The sequence below is a fragment of the Castor canadensis genome, chromosome 8, assembly GCF_047511655.1.
Source record: "Castor canadensis chromosome 8, mCasCan1.hap1v2, whole genome shotgun sequence".
Classification (NCBI taxonomy): domain Eukaryota; kingdom Metazoa; phylum Chordata; class Mammalia; order Rodentia; family Castoridae; genus Castor; species Castor canadensis.
Genome location: NC_133393.1, coordinates 30,477,398 through 30,498,373, shown reverse-complemented (window position 1 = coordinate 30,498,373; position 20,976 = coordinate 30,477,398). Strand labels below are relative to the sequence as shown.

The window sequence follows — 20,976 nt, the reverse complement described above, 5'->3', positions numbered from 1 at the left end:
AGAAAATTGCAGTCTAATTTCTGAGATTAACATAGATGCAAAAATTCTCAACAAAATACTTGTAAACTAAATTCAACAACACATTAAAAGGGTCATTCACCATAGGCAAGTTGGTTTCATTTCAGAGATGCAAGGATGGTTCAATATATGCAAATCAATCAATATAATATAGTAAACTACCTTATTCTAATTGGGGAAGAATGGAAACAATTTCCTCTCAAGTCAAGAAGAAGACATGGTGTCCATTCTCTCCCTGCTTATTCAACAGAGTGCTAGAATTCTTAGCCAGATCAATAAGGCAAGAGAAAGAAATAAAAGGTATATAAATAGGAAAGGAAGAAGTCAAATTATCTCTATTTGTCGATGATATGGTCCTTTATTTAAAACACCCTAATGATTCCCATCTGATAAACACTATTGACAAAGTAGCAGGAGACAAAATCAACATTAAAACATCAGTTGCTTTTTTATATATCAATAATGAAGAAGCTGAGAAAGAAATCAGGAAAACAATCTCATTCACAATAGCTCTAAAAAAATTAAATACCTAGGAATAACTTAACCAAGGAGGTGAAGACCTCTGCAATGAAAACTGTAAAACATTGAAAAAAGCACTCGAAAATGGAAAGATTGGCATGTTCATGGATGGGCAGAAGTAATATTGTGAAAATGTCTATACTATTAAAATCTATAGTTTCAGTGTAATCCCCATCAAAATTCCAATGTCATTTTTCATTGGAACAGAAAAAAATCAAGCCTAAAATTCATTTGGAAGCACAAAAGACCCCAAGTAGCAAAAGCAATCCTGAGTAAAAAGAGCAATGACAGAGGTATCAAAATATACCAGACTTTAAATTATAGTATAGAGCAATAGTAACAAAAACAGTATGACATAGATAAAAACAGCATATAGATAAGCCTACACAGCTACTACCACCTGATTTTTGACAAAGGCATCAAAAATTTACATTGGAGAAAAGATAGTCTCTTCAAGAAATGGTGTTGGGAAAACTGGATATCCACATGTAGAAGACTTTAACTAGAAAATTGTGTCTCATCCTGTACAAATTTAATTCAAATTGGATCAAGGGCTTAATGTAAGAACTAAAACTCTGAAAGTACTGGAGGAAAACATAGGGGAAAAAAAAACTCTAAAAAAATGTAGGCATAAGTAACACTTTGCTGAGTAGAACCCCAGTGGCTCAGGAAATAAGAACAAGAATTAAGAAATGAGATTGTATCAAATTAAAAAGCTCTGCATAGCAAAGGAAACAATTACCAAAGACGAAAACCCACAGAAGGAAGGAAAATCTTTGCAGTTATTCATCAGATAAAGGATTAATATTCAGACTATGTGAAGAGTTCCAAAAGTTACACACCAAAACAGCTAAGAATACAGTTAATAAATGGGTAAATGAATTTAACAGATAGTTCTCAAAAGAAATACAACTGGCTAATAAATATATGAGGAAATATTCAACATCCTTACCCATATAGGGAATGAAAATTAAAGCAACATTTAGATTTTATCTCACCCTGGTCAGAATGGCTATCATCCAGAAACAATAACAAATGCTGGTGACGATGCAGGGAAAAAGGAGCCTTGCACACTGTGGTGGGAATGTAAATTAGTCCAGACACTATGAAAAGCAGTATGGAGGCTCCTTAACAAAACTAAAAGTAGACATAGTACTATCATATGATTCTGTAACACCACGTGTGGGCATGTATCCAAAGGAATGTAAGGTAGTATATAATCAAGACACCTGCACACTCATGTTTGCAGCAGCACTATTCACAATACCCAAAATAAGGAATCAGCTCAGGTGCCCATCAGCTGATGAATGATAAAGAAAATGTGCTATACATACACAATGGAGTATTATTCAGCCATAAAAAATTACATCATTTGCAGGAAAATGGATGGAACTAGAAATCATGTTAAGCAAAATAAAACAGATTAATACAAATATTGCATGTTCTCTCTCATATGTGGAATATAGTCCTTAAAATTGAATGATAGGAATGTAAAATAGGGATAGTTTTTGGGGTCAGTACCAGTGGGATGGGGGAGGTTGAAAGGAGAGGGTGAATTTGGTTGAAGTACTTTTATTATTGTATGCATTTATGGAAGTATCACGGTGAAACCCTTTTGTACAATTAATGAATGCTAATAAAATGCAAAAAATTAAATGAATCAAAATAATAAGTAAAGCATAAAAATGCATGGATTAGAGTTTTTTTTGTGTGTAGATATATAGAGTATACCCTCTTGTCCCAATTCCATTTGTTTGAAAGACTGTTGTTTCCTCACTGAACTTGTTTTTGCTTCTAATGAAAATCAGTTATGCATTTAAGTTTGGGTCTATTTCTAGACTTTGGATTCTACCCCTTGCATCTGTCTGTGTGCCACTGTCACACTGATCCATTACTATAGTTTTACACTGATACTTGAAATCAGATGGTGTTAGTCCTCCAACTTTGTCCTTTTACAAAATAATTGTAGCTATTCTAGGTCCTCTGCAATTGTATAAGAATTTTAGAATCACCTCAGTCTCTACAAAAAGTCTGCTAGAAGTTTGATTGGGATTACTTTGAACCTACAGATCAATTTGGGTGGAATTGAGATCTTACCAAGATATCTGAGCGAAGAAAACTGTCTATGCTTTCATTTATGTAGGTCTTGCTATCCCTCATCAGTGTTTTGTTGTGGCTTTTTAGTGTATGTCTTCTGTCACTTTTATTCCTGTTTCATAGTTTTGGTGTTACACATGCTAACTGCCTTTTAAATGTCAAGTTCTAATTGTTTCTTGCTGATATTATAAATACAATTGATTTTTGCAAATTTGCTCTTATATCCTACTTACCTTGTGCTTTTACAAGCTTTTGAACAAATTGCATCATTTTTCTACAGAGATGGTGCCATTTGTGAATGTGAATGCACTTTATTTTCAACATGGATGTCTTTTATTTATTTATTTATTTCTTGCCTTGTGCTATTGGGAGAAACGCTTGTATGAGTTTCTCATGCTCCTGTATGTCTTTCTGGATACGCCTAAGATTCAGTTCTATGACTACACTTTACCCAGGCTGTTTCTCAGGGCTATTTTGCAGTGAGCAACCTTGTAGAATGATGAAACGGGTCCCTTTCAAACAAAAAGCAGGCTTTACGAACATTTGCTTTGAAAAAATGTAGTTTTAATGAAGTTGAGTTCTTTCCTGTGAAAACCCAGTGTGTGACGACATTCCATCTGATCCCTCCATATCGCTCTATGGGGCTTAGGCAGCAGGGGAAGTCTGTGCAAGTGTGGTGCTCGTGTCCTTTGTGCTATTAATAATAAAATGCTAGGTTTCAGAACTTGGACCCTTCTAACTTCTGCCAGTATCGATGAAACAGTAACAGGCTAATCTGTTGGTTTAGAAGGAGGGTAAAACCCAATCTCAGACCTTGACAACTGTGTTAGCTGACACTAAAGCACAGTGGCTAAGAGAAGTGGCAAAAACAGACATTCTTGTCTTTAATCTTCAAGGTAAAGCAGTGATTCTTTCACCATGAAGTATGATGTTTGCTGCAGGTTTTTAAATAGATGCCTGTTACCAATTGAGGAAATTCCTTCTAATCTTACTTTGTTGAGTGTTCTTATTGGGAATTACAGTTGGATTTTTGTCAAGTGTTTGTTTCTCTGCCTATTGAGATTATTGTATGATTATTATGTGTGTGTGATCCCTTCCTTCTCTTTTTGAATGAGGAATTATATTTATTTGATTTTTGAATGTTAAACCAATCTTCCCTTCCTAGGATAAACCTTACTTGGTCATAATGTGTTATCCTTTTTATATTTTGTTAGATTTCTTGTGGTAAAAATTTTCCCCTGCATTTATGATGTTGTTTTCTTTCTAATATTTTTGTTAGGCACTTTCATATTAGCATAATGATGGACTTAAATGAATTGGAAAGTAGTCCCTCCTCTTCAATTTTTTTATGCAGAGTTCCTATTAATTCTCCTTGAATTTTTAGTTGGATTAACCAGTGAAGTTATTTGGGCCTTAAGATAACCTCACTGTCCTCCATGTCAACCTGTGACATGGAAAGCTTTCCAATGATAAGCTCTTATTTGGTTTTTCTTTTTCTTTTTGTAATTTGTGGTGTTGGGGATAGAATCCAGAGCCTTGTGAACATTAGGGAAGTGTTCTACCACTGAGCTGTACTCCCAGCTCTGGGGTTTTGGAGACCAGATCTCAGAAGGTTGCTTAGACTACCCTTAAACTAGGTATGTAGCCCAGACTGGCCTCAAAGTCGAGATCCTCCTGCCTCAGCATCCTGAGTGCTGGGATTACAGTTGTGCACCACCTCTCCTGGTAAAACTCTGCGTCTTTCATGGGTACATAATAGATTCATTCATATTTTTGTTCTTGAGTGCACTTTGGTAGTTTGTGTTTTTAAAGAAATTTGTCCATTTTGTTTAAGTTGTTGAATTTATTAAGATAAAGTTACACGGAGTATCCAATTATTATCCTGTGAAGATCTGCACATTATTACTGACACTGATAATTTGGTTCCATCCTTCTCTCTTCCTAATAGTGATGTTGGAGGTTTATCAGTTTTCTTGGTCATTTAAAAAAAAAAACTGGCTTTGTAGTTTCAATGATTTTTCTGTTTCATTGAGTCTTGCACTCATCTTTATTTTGTTTCTTCTTATTGTAGCTTTTTAAAGCTATAGAGAAAGTGGGTATGTGTAGTTGGTTGGTATTGCTTCTAAAAGAAATTGTCACTTTTTGTTAATTGAGATTACATATAAATCCTTGGAATTTTTCCACAGTTCATCTTAGAGCAGTGTTTTATCCTATGTGTTGTCACTCTCCAGAAACTAGAGTTTAAAGAAAAATGGTAGCAACATATGTTTGCCCAACTGGTCAAACATATGCATATCACTCCTGAATGATAGCATAATGATGTAACTGGAGCCTTCTTGCTGGTCTTAATGATTTGGGGATTGGAATAGGAGTAGAGGGCATTGTGAAATATTAATGTCAAGATTATATTCAAAACATGACTTGTATGTGGTATTTAATTATGAGGAAGGATGTTGATGCTGTAAGACTTAATTTTCCTGTGTGACCTCCAGAATGGGTCTTAACCACATTTTGTATGCCTACCATTCATAGGAACTGGGTAGAAAGCAATGTTCCTCAGCCCCATGGAGCTGTTCTTTCATTGTAAGTGACTAATGAATAGCGCTGGCCTGGCAAGGCAGCTCACACCTTTAATTCCAGCTACTTGGGAGGTGGGGATAGGAGGATCAAGGTTTGAAGCCAGCCCAGGCAAAAATTTAGTGATGCCTTATAAGCCAGGCATGGTGGTGCATGCAGGTATATTCAGTTATGGTGGAGGGAGAGGTAGGAGGATCTCTGTCTGAGGCTGGCCCTGGGCAAAAGCACTAGACCCAATTGAAAAACAGATAAAGCAAAAAAAGTGACATCGCTCAAGTGGTAGACTGCTTGGTTAGCAAATGTGAGGCCCTGAATTCAAACCCCAGTATGGAAGGGAGGGAGGAAAGGAGGGAGGAAGAGAGGGAGGGAGGGAGAGAGGAAGGAAGGAAGGAAGGGAGGGAGGGAAGGAGGGAGGGAGAAAGGAAGGAAAGAAAAAAACAGAATACCTCTGCAACAGTACTTCAGTTTAACTCTTTGCCAAGGCATTGGCCTTGGAGAAGAAATTAGAGTGGAATAATGGACTTCCACAATGGGACTAGCATCTTAGACACTGCAGTCCAGTAACCTAGTGGTGTTCAAGATCTGATGTTTTACAGTTACCTGTGGCTCTTTTTAAAAATACAGACACCTTCAGCAGTATCCTTCTCCTTGTATGCCCCCACATACACAGGCACATAACATGTGCACAGGAGAGTCAGGATGCAGTGAAGTCTGAGGTGGGCATACGTATTTTATTAAGTGCACCATTTGATTCTCTTGTGTTCTGAGGGCTGAGAACCAGTAACCTGGGTAGTCTCAATTCCCTGAGTCTTTAATTTTGATGTTCTCTTATGTGGAGTCATAAGGATAGTAGCATCTCTGTGTGGTAATCTTGATTTGGATCTCTTTGCAAAGGTTCTTTGGGATTTATCAGCATTTTTGTTATTGCTAGTTTTATCATTAGTTAAGTATCATTTATAAATTCAGGTAAATATTTGGAACATAATGCATTGCATTGTATATGAGTGAGTGAATGTGTTATTGAGTTAGTGAAGAGTGACTTTTATTATTGCTCTTTTCCTTGTAGGAATATAGAAGGCCTTTATCTTATTTTACATGTGTGTCAATGTCATAGCACTTTCTGGTGCTCAAATTCCATTGCCTCCATGGTCAGTAAATAGAGGCCAGTTGCAATATAGGTTTATAGTTAAAGAATTGTTTAGACTGTTTCTTGTGCAGCTGAACTCCTGCTGTGATTTTTCTCTTCAAACTATAAGGTTAACTGTTTGCTCTGTCATAGATGACAGAGGTTATCCACCTCTGACTATTTCTGTTAGAGGAAAGAAAATACCTCACAGATCTATGTGTTGGGTTTAGTTAAAAACAAAAACAAAAACAAAATAACGCTGCCTCTGAAATTTAGTCCTTTCAAAAAGAAGATGGAATGGGGTGGGAATTTTTAATCATAAGCAAGGTATTTTATATTCAATTATCATTTTAATTGAATTGATTTTTTTTGTGGTGCTGGAGACCAAACCCAGGGCCTCACATATGCTAAGCAAGTGCTCTATTCTGAGATTAACACTCCCAGCCTCTCTGGTTATTATTTTAAATATATAGTAGCAGTTATGGGTTATGTTGTGCCATGTGCCAAAGTAAGGAGTGTTTCAAACGTCTTGTTTCCCCCCATCTGAAAGAAGAGAGAGCAAGGTACTTGACAGGGAGTCCTTTTCTCTGAGGAGATGATGTATTGTGTTGGTCTCACCTCTGTGGCTTTGTTGCATGCTTTGCATTCTGCAAAGGTGGTGGCATCCTCGGCAGGGCTTTTGTGAGTGCTTTCATGTAAGGTTGAATTTGAAGGCCTCCTTTCTTCTCCCACCTGTCACCTTTTCTCTTCCCTGTCATTCTATTCAATCCTGTGCAATTAGGGATGATTAGGTGTTAAGATTAAGTGAAATTAAAATAAGCTAATTACTAATTAGTTGCACCCAAACTGTGAACTGAATAGATGCACTTGATGTGAAGAATGTAAAAGTACCCTGTAGTGAAAAATATAATTACTCAGGGTGGGTAGCTTGGGGGTGGGGTGTCAAGCACAGACATAATGGTGTCTCCTTTATCTGGCTTTTTAAAATCATGCATGTGCACTGATGTGTGCATGTGGACATGTGAGCCTAACTGCACAAAGCAGCCACCAGCCAGAGTCTGATGTAAGACCTTTTGTGGCAGTAGTGAGGTTTGGTGAACACCTCCAGGTATAAAAGCTCCCTGAACAATAATGATTGTTGCCTTTATTTTTGGTGGGGAAGGCTAAGGATCTGTTGAGCCATCCTGTAGAAAACAAATGCAGACTTTGCCTAGAGAATTAAAACATCTTTTTTCATCAAGTCTTGGAGGAACATGTTGAAAATTAGAATTTAAGACCCCCCCTGCCCCCCACATGCACGCACGCGCACGCGCACACACACACACACACACACACACCCACCCACCCCTAACTGGCAGAGGTGATATTTATAAAATACTTGTTGGCAAATTCCTCTGGGGGTTTCTATGAAAAAGTAACATTGTAAGGACCCTTTACTTTGATCTCCTCATTTTGACAGATACCTTGCTTTTCCTTTTAACATAAATGCATTCAAAGACTTAGATTTTTATTATCTTCAATTAGACTAATTTTAGGAAAATCTAAAGCAGACAGTAAAAATTGTTCCTCTAATGGGTTAATTGCATATATAGTGTTCCCCACCTTTTTTTTTTTGTGTTAATAAGAAGTCAACATGTGATATTTGATGTGACTATTCAAAAGGACTGCATTTTACATAATTTTTTTTTTTTTTTTGCAGTACTGTGGTTTGAACTCAGGGCCAACACCTTGAGTCATTCCATCAGCCCTTTTTTGTGAAGGGTTTTTTGAGAAAGGGTCTCGCCAACTGTTTGTCCAGGCTGGCTTCGAACCCCGATCTTCCTGATCTCTGCCTCCTGAGTAGCTAGGATTACAGGCTTACATAAATATTTTTGAGTCAAGATAATACCATCTTAAAAAAAACAGTGAGTGAAGTTGATTCGTTTTATGTGAAATGTGTCCATCTTCAACCTGTCTCTTTTGTGACCTACCCTCCTTTTTAGGTTGATTTATATTTACTTATTTGTAAAACTGGCTGTGTGACTTCAGTCTCAACACTCCTTGGTTTAAGTTTTGGCCATTTTCAGCTTAGGCTTTGTGTAGTATTAAGCTTCACAAGAAAGTTTATTTCTCTGCTGCTTTGATATATTCATTTCCACAAACCTCCCATTCTTAGAAAGGCTGAAGTTTTTATAAGTACTTGATTTTTCTTTTGCTCCCAGGTAAGAGGTTTTTAACTTTCATTTAAATATTTTATAAAGTTCCTTATCTTTAAAATGTGTGTGTGTGTGTGTTTAAAGTAACAGATTGCCCTCAGGTACTCACAGAAAGACATAGTCATTGCAGGAAGATGACAACTATGTAAGTTTACATCTCAGGACAAAGTCTTGGTGAAAGTCATGTGTGAATGTGAGGTCAATCTGAATCCACCAGCTGGCCCTTAGAAAAATTTGCTTCAGTTCCTGGATGTTTTAGACCCTCTCCCACTCGCTACTCAAGTGGATGAATCTTAAACTAGGAAGAGTTTTAAATTAGCAAGTGCTTGAAGGAAATGCTTCGACATCATTTAATTTTTGTTTGTTGTTGTTTTTTTTGAGTTAGGGCATTGCTGTGTAGCCCAGGTTGGGTTTGAATTCATAATCTTTTGCCTCAGCCTCCCTGTGCTGACATTATAGCTGTGCACCACCACACCCAGCCCAATGAAGTGCCTCTTGAAGAGCTGCTATATTTCTGTGTGACTACATAGTTTACAATATTTAAAATTAAAAGGGGAAGAAATGTGACTCATTATTAAGATGTGTCCAACCCTGTTCTCGCAGATGGTTGTGGAAACTGACAAGTGCAGCATTTCCATGAAGATGGCGTCGCCTGAGGACGTGAATGATGTGCTGGCTCACATTGGAACGTGCCTGCGGAAGATATTTCCTGGCCTCTCCCCAGTGTGAGTTCTCCGGGGAAGGCTGAGGAGAGCAGAGATCTTTTGCTTTCCCAAAATGGCAAATGCAAAAGTTCCTTCCTCTTGCCCCATTACCTGGTTCCTCTCTCAGGCTTCCTTTCTTCTCTTAGATATTAAATATCAAAACCTAATTTGAACCCTTGTGTTTTATGTCTGAAGCTTTCTATAGGGCTATGCCCTATTAAAAAGCTTGAGTGATGAAAGATTTGGCAGTCTTTACCTCCAGCTCATGAGACTAAAACAGAAACCTTTGCAATTAACTCTAGATTTACCCTAGGGTGGGTTTTACCGATAGTTATTAGCACAATGCCAGGGACTGAATGTTTGTATTAAGGCATGAAGAATATTATTTTTCATGAGCTAGACCTTTTCCTTGTTTTTTTATTTCCCTTTTCAGTGACAAGAAACCTAATTCAGCTAACCAATTAAGTGCTTTAATTTTTCTGCTTAGTTTCGTGAAGTACACACCAGGCATGTTAGCAAGTTTTGTTCATACCTGCCCTAATTGTTCTCAGTAAGGATCGTGTGCTTGAATAACAGTCTGTAGTTGGGGAGTGTGTGGGTTGTTGGACTGGGGGGGTTGGATTAACTGAGGTAGAAAGGCAGAGAGATGCTGATGTCAGAAAGCACGATTCTGTAAAATAGTAGCCCAGAATCCCTTCCTGATGGAAGGGCATCATACAGAGATTGTAGAGACCCCTTACTGTACCCAGTGTGCTGGGGAGGCTGTGAGGCCTTATGCAGATATATATAGGATGGTCAGTGGCCTTTCTTGGTGGTTACTGGAGGAGGGGAATTCTGGAAACTGTTGTCCTTCATGAAACATGTACCTATAATCCCCACTGGCAAATCAAGAGCAAAACAGAAGAAAATTAGCTATTATGTCTTTCAAAGCATTTGGGTAATAGAAGGGAGCACAGTGAGGTTAGGAACTGTCTTTCAAACTCTTTGTCCTTAGGGGACCTGCTTGCTTCTGTTCCTCACTCTCCCTCCTTCCTTTCCTTTCCTCCTTTTTCTCTCCCTGCCTCCAAGCTGTCTAGGCAGGTGGTCTACCACTTGAGCCACCTCCACAGCCCTAGATGGTTCCTTCTTCTGAAGCTCGAGTCTTAACAGCAGGATAGCGAAGGAGCTGAGTGTGCCTAGCCTTAAGTCAGTGAGGTGGAGGGGGTGAGATGGGGCTGCTCCCTGACTCCTTCCTGGCTAGAATTTCAGCTCTTGTGTGTCTTAAAGGCAAACACCTGCTGATCTCCGCTCACACATGTGTGCATGGAGGAGTGAACCAGCAGTGGAGTTATACTCAGAACTAAAACTTTCTTAGGAATTGTTTCCTCATCATCCTAAAAGCCACCAGAGGACTATCTGGGGGTAATCATGAGTTCATAATAACTATAATTCATTGCCTCCAAACAACATTTTAGCAATGTGACTTTGTATACATATCCTCATAATGTCCTCTTTTCATTACAAATTAACACCAATGAAATAAGAAAATTATTAAGTACAGGCTTGTAATACCCTGAACTTTGAAGATTCCTCAGAACAATATTCAGAATTTTTTTTGCTATGTATCTCAGGCTGACCTTGAACTCAAGATCCTCCCTCCTCATCCTGCCAAGTGCTGTGATTACAGGCATGCTCCACCATGCCCAGATCAGAACCTCTGTTTTCTTTAAAACACCGCTTTATTTGTTTAGTATTCTAGGAACTTCAGGAGGGGGCTTATCAGTTTTATTTTTGGTTAGATACATCCATTTTTTTCTTCTGAGAGAACATTTAGTAAGTTTCTGTTTTCATTTATATTTTCCATGTAACTTTGTATAAAAATATTCAGGTAATTAATATTAAACAACAAGTATTAAATAATCATCTCTGTTTCTAGAGAGGCTGTTACTCCATAACTGCTGACTTCTAAATCCCCGATTTCTTCCTGTCCCTGGTCTTCACACCCACCTCCAGTGTCCCTGTTGGAGATCTCTGTAAGGCTGTCCTCAAGCAACTCACACTCAGTGTGTCCTCAGGAGCACGATTTACTTTCCCAGTAAAACCTGATTTTATTTTATAGCTTTTCTCAATTAATGCCTTGGCTGTTCACATAGTCTCACAAATTAAGAGCTAATCCATATATTTATCCCTTGGTCTGGTCTTTTGTCCTTTCATTTCCACTGTCCTAGTTCAGTCCAGTGCAACATCTTCCTGATGAGTCTCTGTACTTCTAGTTCTCCTCAACTGATCGTCCATAGAGTCACCAGTTATTTTTCTGTAATTGAAGTAGCATCTCTTTCTTGCATAAGCTGTCTAGTGGCTAGGCTTTCTGACAAAATGTAAATGTAATCTCCTGGCACAGGACACTATTGCTTTCCTCTCATATAATCCAGCCTATTCCGACATACAGACTCTTTCATATTTCCAGCACCTTTATATAGGCCCCCAATCAAGACATACTCCTTCTTTAAGATACAGCTCAGGTATGTCCATGGAGCTCTGTGATCACTTCCTGTACTAGCACACATTGCATTGCCACATCTCTGTTTACCCATTTACACACTCAGTATTTATTGAATTTCTGCTAGGGCTCTGAGAGGTAACAGAGGAATTTTGGTGAGTGAGTAAGAGAGAGCGAGAAAGAGACAGAGACAGACATTGTCGTTGGAAACTGCTGTAATAATTGCGACAGTATCTCGAGAGGGTGAGAGGAATGCAGAGTTTAGGACTTACACATCTGCCATTTCTAGGCTAGTTGCTGCTTGAGCAAAGGCTGTGTTTTCTATTAACCTTCACTCCCTAGTCCTTGACATATAGTAGCCACTTAAAAACTTTGGATGAGCACGTAAACTTCCCATTTGCTCTGTGCCTAACACTTGTTGGATGATGTGACATGGGGAAACATGGAAACTAAAAGTCCTTGTCCTGCCTCCAAGGCTCAGACTCTTAAGCTGAGGTGGCCTGAAGCAGCTGGGGTAGCAGGTAACTGGGTATACATGGGAAGTGAGCACAGGCTGACTTTGCAGGTGAGATATAGCTGAAAAAGATGGACAGGGTGTAGAGGAGACAGTAGGGAAAGGAGAGGCAATTCAAACAGAGACCAGTGTGGGAGAAGGTACTGTTTATAATTTGTAAATTGACTTGGCAGGGATCTAAATAACCTACATGTACCTGACTTGCATTTTTCTTTCCTACTCAGCACAGGCAGTGAGCTTGTCACAATAAACCCTTTATATTTTGTGACTGCTAAGGTATGCTGCTCCTCTTGAAGTTCCTTAGATTGTATTATGTGATTTTCACAGGGGAAATGTACAATTACATTGGTATTGGTTACTGTGAATAGAAAGGATGGAAAAGTGGAACTATATCCTTTTTTGTTACATTCCTAGTAGTTCTTAAATCTAAGCTGACAGTAAGGGAAATATTTCTTGTGTATAAATAACATAGAACATACAAAATGAAATCAGTCCCATATAATGTCATATGACCTATTGTTTGGAATCCTCAGCCCCCCTACCCTTTTTTTTTTTTTTTTGCAGTATTGGGGCTTGAACTCAGGGCCTTCACCTTGAACTACTCCACCAGCCCTATTTTTGTGAAGGGTTTTTCGATATAGGGTCTCACGGAACTATTTGCCTGGGCTGGCTTTGAACCACTATCCTCCTGATCTCTGCATCCTGAGTAGCTAGGATTATAGGGCATAAGCCATAGGTGCTCGGTTCTCAGCCTTTTTGAAGTCATTTGCTCCATTAAATATATAACCTGTACTTGTCATGAAAACCTTGATTCTCAGCTCTTGTCACTTTCTTTGCTGAGGGGACTTCTGTTAGAGACAGAAGAATAGAAACGTGAACAGGTGTCAGGAACCAAGATAATCAGTAGGGCATAGAGCCAGAGAAGCCCTCAGTTTAGATAATTAGCTCTTGAAGAATCTATGTTTGGTTGTAAATAAATGGAACAACACTTTTAGATGCCTGAATTTCTAGTTTTACCCTAGTGTAATTCCAAAAGTAATATCTAGGATCAAAGTTAAATATGTAAAAAAAAAAATCTTCAAAATATAATCAGCTCTCGTACAATGAAGAGAATGCTGGTGAGAAAACAAGCAAAAATTTTTATTACAATTAATATTCATTAATTGTCTTTTTATCTCTTCCTACAAAGATACATTAAGATGTTTATCTTTCTCTTTTTCCCTCACAAAATGACATTTCCCACCTCATCAAATAAGAAAGGTTATTCAGAATACAGAGAAAATTTAGAGTAAAAATATTATAAATGAAATTTAAAAGTCACCTCAAATTAAATCAGCATTAACATATTTTTGCTTAATTCTTATCATTATGACTATTAAACTATCATTGGAGACTTACCTTTAAAACAATGTCTGTGGGGTAAATAGGGAAATATTTATTATCTAAGTGTTGTTTAATCTGTTTTCACAAGGTTGTCTGTAATGACTTTTCCTTCCTTCTTTCCCTTCCTCCCTCCCTCCCTCCCTCCCTCCTTCCCTCCCTCCCTCTCTCTTTTGTTATGGCCTTCAGCTTTTTAAATATCAAGAACCTTGGCTGTTTTTTAAAAAAAATGGAGCTAGAAGGTAGAATCTTTTTCCCCCAGTAAATGAAGTCATTAATGCAGGTTAGAATTAATTTAGAAAATGTTAATTTTCCTCAGGCAGGTAAAATCTTTCCTGCCCTCTAAAGATTTTACAAAGGTAGTCCTACAGATAATATAATGTAGAGTGTGAAATTTGGTGCCCTCAGATTTCAGAGAAGAGAAGCTCACATTAAACTTGGAATGTCAAGAAAATGACATTTGATTTTTGTTTGCTTTCTCCTTTTTTGAGAGGTGGGATTTTCGCTATAGATAAGCCCAGGGAGAGTTCTGTGGTCACATGGCAAAGGCAGTGAGGTTGGAGGTTGGAAGGGAGAGGGAATGCTGTGTGGCTGCCACTTGCCTCTGGGACACCTTAACTAGCTGGATTTGGGGAGCCTATGGGTAACACTGGGAGATGAAGATGAGCTCTAACTGCACAGAGCTTTGAATAAAAGTCTCAAGGATAGGCACTAGGGAAGTAGTAAAGGTTCTAGAACTTTAGAATAAAATAATAATTATGCTAAAAGGAGAATTAGTCCTGTGGGACTGCTGTGTGAACCCAAGTGGATAGAGGCTGGGGTGGAACTGGAAGGTGTCAAGTTGGCTGTAGCATGGAGGGGATGAGATGATAGGCAAGTTAATTCACTTCTCAATGCCTCAGTGCCCTCATCTGTAAAATGGGAACAATGATACTTATACAGCTTTGTGAGGATTATATGAGCTGAAAGCTTTAGCTGTGTAAGCTGGTGCAGCCAGTCACCCAGAGGAGTGGGAAAGAAGGCCTGCACTGCTGGTGTGTGAAATTGGTGGTGTGGGAAAGGAATTTCTCTGAAGGTTATGATTAAAAAAAAAACCACATAAGTTTTTATTTCATTTATGTGATTCCATTTTTATTTTGTTGTTGATTAAATGTGGTCAGTATCCTCTTCAGTTTATGGAATAGTAGCCACTTAACATTTTTTTTTTATGTTTTGGCATGTTTGATTTTTATGTACATAATACATTTAGAAAGTGGCTAAGTCTTTTGAGTATTTTGCAACAGTGTTTCTTTACTATAATAAATGTTTCTGTACTCTAGCAAATTGATATTACAATGCTTTTATGAAACCAGACATGATTGAAATATGAAAATGTGAGTTTATAGGGAAGAAGAGTGGCAAATTAGGAATTTATGTATCAAGGAAAGAAAAGTGCTTTGCCAGCTCTGTAGAGTAGTCCCTCACTTTCCAAAGCATCAGGTGTCCTTTGCTGTACAGTGGCTGGCATATAAAAAGCCTGTGCTATTGTGGGGACAGTTGCTGTCTTGCTTAGGATGAACATTCAGATTGAGTTTTAAATGAGTTACTTTCAATGGACTAAAGTTATTTAGAGCTTTTTTTCTTGTCAAGGTTTGCCATAACATTTGCATGAAGAGCAAGTGTATTTGTCACCTAGTTCACTTTTTTTGTCACATATTATTTTCTGAGTGTTGTGTAAATTAGATACATTAAATAAAGACAGCATTAATTTAACTCTAGAGCTGCCCTGTGAGTGAGTGACAGGCATTGCCTGTCTGTTTTCTAGAATTTCCTTTTAGGGGACCTCTTCTCTTCTCTTCTCATAAGCAAATTCTCTCTCTCTCTCTCTCTCTCTCTCTCTCTCTCTCTCTCTGTGTGTGTGTGTGTGTGTGTGTGTGTGTGTGTGAGAGAGAGAGAGAGATTGAGATTGTGCGTGCATATGCACGTGCTATGATGCACATTGACAGGCTGTTGTCAGCTAGCTGCAGGCAGAAAACGTGTGGAGTGGATTTTCCCCTCACTCACTGCTTTTGTGCAGTGTTAGAATACATAAAAAACGTCTTTTGGAAGTTTAGTTCTTGATCTCTTATGGAAATAAATGGATTTGTTTCATGAGACTCTGTTCGTGAAATTTCAGCAAAAAAGGAAGGAGAGAACTGGTAAAAAAAGAAATTACTTAGAAAAGCCCAGATGGACAGGTCTGCAGGGTGGTTCATCAGACATCTTCCCTAGCTGCTTCTGCCCTTGCTCTCCAACTGATCTCCCTTTACCCCTGAGTAGGAATGTCCAGAGCTAATTTTGAAGTAAAATTGAGTCTCTGGTTTCCAAATCTACAAATTTTATTTTTCCCCAGACTGTCTTAGTCTATTTTCTGTTAGTATAACAAAGCTCCTTAGGGTGGCTGCTTTATAAAGAAAGGAGGTTTATTTATCTTCTGTTATTGGAGGTTGAAAGTTCAAGGCTTAGTGTTCTCATCTATTTGACCTCTGGTGAGGGTGAAGGTCCCCCTAGTGTGTCACAAAATGTCAAAGAAACAGAAAGGAGCTGAGCAACCCACTCTTGTGAGAACTAACTTAGTCCATGAGACCAGCAATAATCTCTTCCCAGAGGGTGCTCATATGACCTAATTCCCTTCTACCAAACCACACCTCTTACAGTTTCCACCACCTTGACACTGCCACACTGGAGATTAAGCTTCCACATACAAACCTTTGACACCCTATTTTGACCATAGCAGCCACTTTCTATTCTTAATCTCACCAGCTTCCCAACAAAGGTTTTTCCCTTAACTTTGTCCTGCTTTTGAATAGTAGATCTCTATCCTATGTGTCATTGAAATGGCATGCCCTGTGTTTCTGCTGAAGCAAAGCAAGAAGTTTTAAAAAGAAATGTGATCCCAGATAAAGTCAAACAACAAGTCCAGCTTGGTATGTGCAAAGTTTACTTAATTCAGCTGTATAAATACCTTGGCCTGCTTCTGACAACTCTTATTTCTTTGCCCAGTATTTGGCTTCACTGTTTTGATGTAGCCAGAAAATAATGCCTGAAATACTAGTGTTGCTATTGAATTAAAATGAACCATTCCAAATCCCCAGATTCCATAACATCATTGTAATTGTGCATTCCTTCTTCAACCCAGTCACTCCTAAATTAAAAACTTGGAGAATAATAGTACTTAATTGTATGTGTTTTCAGGTAAAATAGAGAAAAATCATGCTGCATTTATAGATCTTATACATTTACATAGCACTTGAAGGAATTAATGGCATTTGACATCAATTTAGTATACCTGATTATTCCTCAATCAGAAAACTTACAAAGAAGTAGAAGGAATGTTTTCAATGTCAACAGAATGTTTGTATTTAAATGTTTTTGTGGGCATTTGAAGTTTTCTGCAGGAGTGGAGCAAATCGACCAGATGACATGTCGATTTATCACACACCCAGAAAATGGAAATAAATGACACCATGTCTTTCAGTCTGTGAAAGGTGATTTAAGCATATTAAGGATGACTGGGAGCATTACACAGAGTGGAAGTTCTGTTAAATCACTAAAGAGATCAAACTATGCTTGATGTGCTCTATAGTTTGAACATCCATAATCTGAAAATCCAAAATCTGAAATGCTTCAAAACCTAAAACATTTTTAGTGTTGACATGATGACACAAGTGGAAAAGTTCCACACCCTGAAATTTTGTTTCATGTATAGTGTTAATAAAAATATTATATAAATCTACCTTAAGGCTGTGTTTATGAAGTACATGTAAAACAAAATGAAAACTGTGTTTAGACCTGGGTCCCAAAGGCAACATATTTCATTATGCCTATGTACATATTTCAAAATAAGAAAAACCCTCCAAAGTCTGAAACACCATTTCAGATAGGGATATTCAACCTGTAGTGTGTTTATTTCATCACCTCACACTCAAGTCTGGTCATAGTACTGGGTGGCTGACCCAACACCCTTCTTTACAGCTCATAATTTCTTTACCTTCATCCCCATTATCTCTTTGCCTTTGCAACCACATCCAATCCTGGAATAGCTTTTCCCATTGTGCATTCTTAACTCAGTCACCCTCCTCTTATCATGGCCTTCCTTCACTTTCTCTCCTTAGGAGTATCTGGACTTAGACTTTTTCAAGGCCTGCAGGCTGTGAATACCTTGGCTCTCTCCCTTGTCCCCATTGTTTTTCTTTCCTAACCACCAGTGGCATACTATCCATTTCTTCAGTGAGGCTTTGTCAATGTCTTCCACTCCTCTGTCTGCACTGTTTCTCTGGCATGCCTGCCTGGGAAACCTGCAACCACAGCCAAGAGACTGCACCTTTCTCCACACACATTTGGGCTGCAGGAGAAAACCCCACCGCTGCTCAGCTTGGTGCTTCCACAATAACTCATGACCTTCCATCTCAGCTGGACTCCTCCCAGTCCCATTTCTGAAGTTTCTTCTCTATTTCCCTGTTTTGTCTTCACCTCCTCTATGCAGGTACAGTGCCTGTCTACTCACCTCTTCCTCCTCTGTTTAGTCTTTCATGGCTCAACATTGCCCTAACAATAAAATCCCAAGCCCTTAATTTGACCTGTAAAGCTCACTGTGACCACGGTTTTGCTTAGCACCCCCAGTCTTCTGGTACCCATCTCCCTTTACTTGTTCGAACTATACAGAGTTTCTTGTGAGCACAGCCTTCCTCATTTGCATGGACTTGCTCTTCCTTTATCTGAAACACTTTTCTGACCCTTGCTCACACCTTCTCCCCCTGTGGGTCACCTGATTATCTTTTTTGTCCTCCTTCAGGTCTTAGATTAGATATCTACATTGAGCATCCCCAACTTGAAAATTCAACATCTGAAATGCTCTAAAATCTGAAATTTTTGAGCCATGTTTAAAAATTCTGGTTTCAAGCTTTCTGAATAGGGGTTACTCAGCCTGTATTATGTACTGTAGAACATTTCTAAACTTCCTGCTTGGAAGTAACTTCCCATTACCAAACAATAAATTGTCAAGTCTTTGCTCACGCTGACACCCCCATGTTTCCCCCCATGGTAGTATAGCTCTTTCTATATTGCATATTATTTGTCTGTTTCTCAATTGATTTCTAGCTTTTTAATAAACAGTATTTTTTTTTTCTTTTCCATGGTTGTAGGCTTAGTACCTGAAAATGGGTGTTGGTACACTGTAAAACTTTAATAAATTTTTTGAGTGAATTAATGAATTGACACCCAATTCATTGAATGATTAATATGTGATAACAGTAGCACCAGCTAACAAGTTCTAACACTTGTTGAGATTTCACTGTGTACCAGGAATAGCTGTAATAATAATCACAATCATAATAACAACAACAACCTTACACCCATTAACTTCTTTCTGTTGCACAACAACCCTGTAGGATAAGTACTTTTCTTTTGTCAGTTTTGTGATTTATGACACTTTGGGGCCGTAGACTGTGTTTTTCATCACTGCTCTGTCTGGGCTCTGCATGTGTGGGCAGGAACTTCCCTAGGTTTTGAGGAGGAAGGTGGAAGTTGGGAGGAGCTGGATATGGCCTCAGCCCCAGAAGAAGAGATAATAAAAGGAATAGCCACTTGAATATGAAACGATCACTTTCTTGATGGACATTTGTACAGGATATCATGGAAGACTTAAGAGGAGATTTGTACTCAAATTCTTTGAAAATTCATAATATATATTTACATAAACAATATAATAATTCATTACGCAGCACACACTATTTGTAACTAACAAAATCTTGGATTTTAAAACAACCAAACAATGTGAAGACTAGTTACATTTTTTTGCATTTTTATTGTTTTTAGTTACACTTTTAAAACCTTTAGTTTACAAAAGGAAGTTTAATATAGGTGTTTTGTATTAAGTTCCTAGAGGTTTCCATCTCCCTGGGGCTCAAACAATGGAACTATATTTGCCAAAATTGAGGTAAAACCCATCTTTGGGTTTTTTTTTTAAAGTATTAAAATTCTGTGTACTATTTCAAACACTTGATTTTTGAAATCTGTTGTTGATAATCTTTCAGGAGAATCATGAAAAAAGTCTCCATGGAGCCATCTGAGCGCCTGGCCAGTCTCCAGGCTCTGTGGGACAGCCAGACCGTGGCCGAGCAGGGTCCCTGTGGTAAGCATGCATTTTAAAACCAAAATGTAAGCTGCTGGATGGATGTTCTCCTGCCAGGAAGTTAAGTTTATTCCTGGTATGCTACTGTAAAGGTACAATTAGTTTTAAGGTGTAATTAGAAGTGCACCGCCTTTAGATTGGTGGACAAAATTCCTATATTTAAGCTGTATTACATCTTACTTTGTACTTACTGTAGAACAGGGGAAAGAATCTTTGCTGTTTTCCCAAATGGAAAGGATGACCAGCATTGTCAACGTCGGCCATATTTAAGCTTTAAATTTTTAATTTAAAACCATTTTGCTGAAAACTTGTCAGCACTGCAACATTTCTGTTTAATGCTTCAGGTGGATTTTCTCAGATGTATGCCTGCGTTTGTGACTGGCTTGGATTTTCATATAGGGAAGAAGTACAATGGGTAAGTGTATCTGTGTACATATGCATGCACACATACATACCTGGAGAATATTCTCATTATTTAGCTTCTCTCTCTCTCTCTCTCTCTCTCTCTCTCTCTCTTTCTCTTTCCCTCGTTCGCCACTAATGTTTTTATTTAAAATTGTCCTTGCTTAGATTACATAAAAATATCTGCCTATGACATTGTCTGCTTCTTTGCATTTGTCTTACTTCCCCAGTCACGTACATGGATTAGTTATATAACTGAATTATATTTCAAATAGGATGTGGATACAATTTACCTGACACAAGATACCAGGGAATTGAATTTACAGGACTTTAGTCATCTTGACCACAGGTAAGACAATTCCTTCTTTCTCCTACTCCTAAATTTGTTCTCAGAATTTTGTTAGCACTTAGGATTGTACATGACCTGCAGAGAATCTTTTTATAAGGGGAATCAGGAGAATCTAAGAATTTCTGAATTTTGCCTTTCAAGTAACTATTTCACATGTCTTCATCACCATGGATGGCTTTTGAAGGTGCATGTATGTACCCCAAATTAGAATTCACATTTAAAAAAGTATTGTTTTATCATGGAAACAGTATAATTCTTACATGCCTGTGTTAGTCTGCAAAATCTATTTAAATTACTCTGTATATAAAATGCAGTGCTATTTTACCTAATCATTATTTATAACATTATTTCTTGGATGAAATTTTAGCTGAAATCCTAACAAATAACTTGTAGTTTGCAATTTCTGTATGAATTGGGGATTGCTCAAGTACAGATGCATACATTGATGAAAATCAGTTGTTAATG

At 38.1% G+C, this 20,976-nt stretch overlaps 1 protein-coding gene across 6 annotated transcripts in view; it reads left to right on the top strand.

Annotated features, from left to right (window-relative positions):
* Positions 1–20,976, top strand: part of Carmil1 (capping protein regulator and myosin 1 linker 1) — a 325,017-nt gene that overhangs the window by 127,304 nt on the left and 176,737 nt on the right. For all 6 annotated transcript variants that reach the window (XM_074082734.1, XM_074082733.1, XM_074082735.1 and 3 more), the window contains exons 5-8: positions 9,136–9,257; positions 19,663–19,760; positions 20,105–20,175; positions 20,438–20,511. In XM_074082734.1, the coding sequence (XP_073938835.1) occupies positions 9,136–9,257; positions 19,663–19,760; positions 20,105–20,175; positions 20,438–20,511 (365 nt within the window). The remainder of the gene's footprint in view (positions 1–9,135; positions 9,258–19,662; positions 19,761–20,104; positions 20,176–20,437; positions 20,512–20,976) is intronic.